The sequence below is a fragment of the Littorina saxatilis genome, linkage group LG4 (genome assembly GCF_037325665.1).
Source record: "Littorina saxatilis isolate snail1 linkage group LG4, US_GU_Lsax_2.0, whole genome shotgun sequence".
NCBI lineage: Eukaryota > Metazoa > Mollusca > Gastropoda > Littorinimorpha > Littorinidae > Littorina > Littorina saxatilis.
The window spans coordinates 57,033,846-57,038,845 of NC_090248.1; the positions used below are offsets into that span (position 1 = coordinate 57,033,846).

Genomic DNA, 5,000 nt, shown 5'->3' on the forward strand with positions numbered 1-5,000 from the left:
GAGAGAGAGAGAGAGTGAGAGAGAGAGAGCGAGAGAGAGAGAGAGAGAGAGAGAGAGAGAGAGAGACAGAGAGAGAGAGAGAGAGAGAGAGCGAAACACAGAGAGTGCGAGAAAGAAAGAAGTACATGAGTTTGTTTGACGTGAGTGCAAGTACTCATAAACAATAACAGAAAGAAATACATCAGTCAGTGAGTGTCATCAAATAACTAAACAAATATACTGACTTTTCCATAGCACGCATGTTGGGTGCCTGAATCCTCTGCAGTGTGTTCTGCATGTCTGACACATGTTTCAGCAGCTGGTCCAGCGCCTTCTTCACGTCCTGTGGCTCGTCAAGCTACACACACACACAAATGTCATCAAAAGTGGACTATGGGCTTATATTCAAACACAATGCTAGAGCAAGCTGAACATGTTTATACAGTGGACCCCCGACCCGACCCCCATTTAACACCTTGTTTTCTCAGATTTTCTGTTCATAAGGTATCAAATTTACCCCATTTTAAGACTCCCCTTTCCACACCTGATTTTCGTACATTTTTTCTCTGTGGAAGTCAAGACACTTTCCTGGGAGAATGGCAAATCTGAGGCGAGTTCTTCAGCCTGCTTCTGCTTTGTAAGCGTTTATGGGCTGCAACTCCAACATATACTTGTGTTTAGCATGAGATAGATTTCACATGTTTTAGGTTGTTTTGATCGATTCTTCTTGTTTTTATTCTGAATTTCTCACATCTTTGAGAATCAAAAGACAAGTTGTTTTGATTGATTCCTGTTTTGTTTAATATTAGCAGTGTGGTTTTGTTTAAGCACTCACATCTTTGATGTCCTCGTCCAGCGCGCTGTAGTTGATGAGGATCTGAGCCTCTCTCTCGTAGATGGCCTTGGCCCCCTGGGAGCTCATGCTGTCCAGCGGTGTCTCCTGCGTGCCATCCACACCCGACATGTCCGTCTCCCCGCTGATGTCATCCATGGAGCCCTGGGTCAGGGGCAGCTTCACTCCCTCCATCTGTAACACACACCATAATGTAATACACGCCATAGTGTAACACACACCATAGTGTAACACATGCCATACTGCAACACACCATACTGTAACACATGCCATAGTATAACACCCCACAAAATGTAACACACCATATTGTAACACACACCATATTGTGCTCATTCTATTAGTTACTCATTTTTGTCATAGTGCTTCATACTCCATCGTGACCTGATTGAACATATTTTGCATAAACTTTTGTGTACTGCCCCTGTCATGTGCATGTGACTGGCTACTGCAGTGTCCTATCTGGTCCTGAACACATTTTGCATGAATTTCTGTCTACTGCCCCTGTCATGTGCATGTCACTGCCTACTGCAGTGTCCTATCTGGTCCTGAACACATTTTGCATGAATTTCTGTCTACTGCCCCTGTCATGTGCATGTCACTGCCTACTGCAGTGTCCTATCTGGTCCTGAACACATTTTGCATGAATTTCTGTCTACTGCCCCTGTCATGTGCATGTGACTGGCTACTGCAGTGTCCTATCTGGTCCCCACCTTGCATGTCTTGAGCAGGCTGTGACGGTCGGCTCGCTTCTGTTCCAGTTTTGTCTCCAGGGCGGTGATTGATTTCTGCATGGCGGCCATCTCCTTCTGCTGGGCCGACAGTCGCTTGCGCACCTCACTGATCTCGCTCTCCATGTCGTCCACCGCAGACTTGAGCGTCAGGCGCTGCTGCTTCAGCCTCTCCTGTGTCTGCATCTCTGTGTCAATCACCTGTACAACAAGAAACACTCGGGTATACATGTCAACAGACAAACCCAGCATCCTATGTAGCTTTGCACTGCTTGGGTTGTGACAATATGAGAGACCAGGAACAGAAGAGGAGAAAGGAGAAAGAAAACAGAAAGGTCAAATGAAAAGGTTGACTCACATTCATGTGTTTGTTTTCCTCAGTCTTCACTTTCTCGTATTCCTTTTCATCGCTTTGCACCGTCTTCTCCCATTTCAGCACCAGCTCTGCAGAAAAGAGGAGTCAACATACAGTTCACACACACAAAACACACAGTCAGTTTTGTCAGTAAAGAGGAGTCAACATACAGTTCACACACACAAAACACACAGTCAGTTTTGTAAGTACCAAGAAATGTCATGCAAACACAATTATTCAGAAGACTCTTGTAACACACTCAGGGATGGGAATGGGACAGAAATTAAAGTACTTACTGGGGGGAGGTTTTGGAAGAAATTCCCTTAAGCTGACAAATTGTCTATAATTTGCACATCAAAAATTGGCTACTTTATGTTCATGTACAATTCACACACACACACACACACACACACACACACACACACACAGAAGAGATAGCTTGGGTGGACTCCAAAGCAACCATAGGGAAAGTGAGAAAGTAAGAGTGAGCAAGAGAGACGTCATACCCCATGTGTCACTGGACTTTTCACACTCAATCTGGTTCTGAAGTTTAAACTTCTGGTTCTCAAAGTCCAGACGCTTCTTGGCTCGGTCCTGCTGTGCTCGCAGCTCACGTTCCTCGTAATGTCTGCACACATTAAACATAGAGGTTAACAGGCCTGCTGTGCTCGCAGCTCGCGTTCCTCGTAATATCTGCACACATTAAACAGAGGTTAACAGGCCTGCTGTGCTCGCAGCTCGCGTTCCTCGTAATATCTGCACACATTAAACATAGAGGTTAACAGGCCTGCTGTGCTCACAGCTCACGTTCCTTGTAATATCTGCACACAAACATAGAGGTTAAGAGGCCTGCTGTGCTCGCAGCTCGTTTGTTTGTTTGATTAACGCCCAGCCGACCATGAAGGGCCATATCTGGGCGGTGCTGCTTTGACATATAACGTGCGCCACACACAAGACAGAAGTCGCAGCACAGGCTTCATGTCTCACCCAGTCACATTATTCTGACACCGGACCAACCAGTCCTAGCACTAACCCCATAATGCCAGACGCCAGGCGGAGCAGCCACTAGATTGCCAATTTTAAAATCTTAGGTTTGACCCGGCCGGGGTTCGAACCCACGACCTCCCGATCACGGGGCGGACGCCTTACCACCAGGCCAACCGTGCCGGTCTCGCAGCTCGTGTACCTCTTAATATCTGCACACGTTAAACATTGAGGATAACAGGCCTTCCACTGACAAACACAGAAAATAAGATACAAATCCCTTATATTTTGTTCAGTACACTACCAGTCTGTCAGAGCCAGACAGAATTGCTACCCCTACACCTGCAGACATTCAACACCAGTCAAAATCCACAATATTTGTTTCAGGCAGGCAGCTTTGAAGACACGAAACAGAAACACTCCACACGCGCGCGCATGCACACTTGACGTCAGTCTTCACACACTTTCAATCCACAATGCCATCCCAGTGTATACGAGGCGGGGCTCTGACCTGATGTTGGGCACCCCAATCATTTCGCAGAATTCGCTGAACACTTCGTCCTCCACGCGGTTCATCTTGTCCTTGAGGTGACGAAGGTCGTCTCCTCGCTCTGACATCGTGCGGTCAAGTTCCTCCATTCTGGGCTGCACACACATTGACATCCATCACTCACACCTGTAATCTACATCATTCGTTAACAACACGAAGAATGTACACACTCCTTGAGAAAGTCTTGCAGCACGATTAGTGTTGTTCCCAGGTCTTGGTCCTTGGTCACCGACACACACCCAGACCAGGAAACCCCTGTTTTGCCCTTGGAGTATTCTCAAACAAACTTGGTGTATTTTCAGAAAAATGAGCGTACTCCACACACTTTTGAACATCCATGATTAAAGCATGCTTCACATGCGCACCATTAATTAAGTTTACCAATACATTTAAAACAAATGCTTTTTCTAATGTTTACTGGCAAAAACTGTAATCGTGTGTCAAACATTGAATCGGCTTCGGGACGCACTGTAAAAAAAAGTAGTCTCGGAATTGTTCTCGTCGTATTTTTTAAAGTTAAGTGATGATGCTATCGCTATGTTGTTATCGTAAATGTGTATTGCTTATTATTTTTAAAACGTGTCCTTAAGCATTTAACTTGTTATCGTTCTGTTGTTTCTTGTGTGCAACGATTGTATACAGCGAAAAGTAAATTAAACAAGCTTAAAGCAATGAAGAAAGATGGCGTGACCTTACCTCATAGGAGTTCTGCATGTCCACGTAGGCGTTGAGGTCTTTCTGGTTCTGGTTGACATGCTTTTTCTGCAACACAACGGTCAGTACAGTCAACATAGTGGTCAGTGTGGTTACAACTCTGTTTTGACACATCATCAGGTAGTCTACGTTCCACTACCACTAATAAATATTTAAAAGAACAGAGCAGCAGAAGAACAAACAAGAAGGGCAAAGCCCATACGACTCACATGCTTTACACATTTTTCCTACCAAAATACATGTGACCTTGACCCAAGGTCAAGGTCATCCAAGGTCATGCAACACAAAGCTGTTAATTCAAGACATAGGAAGTACAATGGTGCTTATTGGCTCTTTCTACCATGAGATATGGTCACTTTTAGTGGTTCACTACCTTATTTTGGTCACATTTCATAAAGGTCAAAGTGACCTTGACCTTGATCATATGTGACCAAATGTGTCGCATGATGAAAGCATAACATGTGCCCCACATAATTTTTAAGTTTGAAACAGTTATCTTCCATAGTTCAGGGTCAAGGTCACTTCAAAATATGTATACAATCCAACTTTGAAGAGCTCCTGTGACCTTGACCTTGAAGCAAGGTAAACCAAACTGGTATCAAAAGATGGGGCTTACTTTGCCCTATATATCATATATAGGTGAGCTATTCAATCTCAAAAACTTCAGAGAAAATGGGAAAAATGTGAAAAATAGCTGTTTTTTAGGCAACATTTATGGCCCCTGCGACCTTGACCTTGAAGCAAGGTCAAGATGCTATGTATGTTTTTTGGGGCCTTGTCATCATACACCATCTTGCCAAATTTGGTACTGATAGACTGAATAGTGTCCAAGAAATA

At 44.5% G+C, this 5,000-nt stretch overlaps 1 protein-coding gene across 1 annotated transcript in view; it reads right to left on the reverse strand.

Annotated features, from left to right (window-relative positions):
- Window positions 1-5,000, reverse strand: part of LOC138965165 (structural maintenance of chromosomes protein 1A-like) — a 34,699-nt gene that overhangs the window by 10,975 nt on the left and 18,724 nt on the right. Inside the window, exons 16-22 of the mRNA XM_070337286.1 lie at window positions 4,146-4,211; window positions 3,411-3,544; window positions 2,422-2,543; window positions 1,919-2,004; window positions 1,543-1,761; window positions 815-1,006; window positions 225-337 (exon numbers count right to left, since the gene is read on the reverse strand). Of these exons, the coding sequence (XP_070193387.1) occupies window positions 225-337; window positions 815-1,006; window positions 1,543-1,761; window positions 1,919-2,004; window positions 2,422-2,543; window positions 3,411-3,544; window positions 4,146-4,211 (932 nt within the window). The remainder of the gene's footprint in view (window positions 1-224; window positions 338-814; window positions 1,007-1,542; window positions 1,762-1,918; window positions 2,005-2,421; window positions 2,544-3,410; window positions 3,545-4,145; window positions 4,212-5,000) is intronic.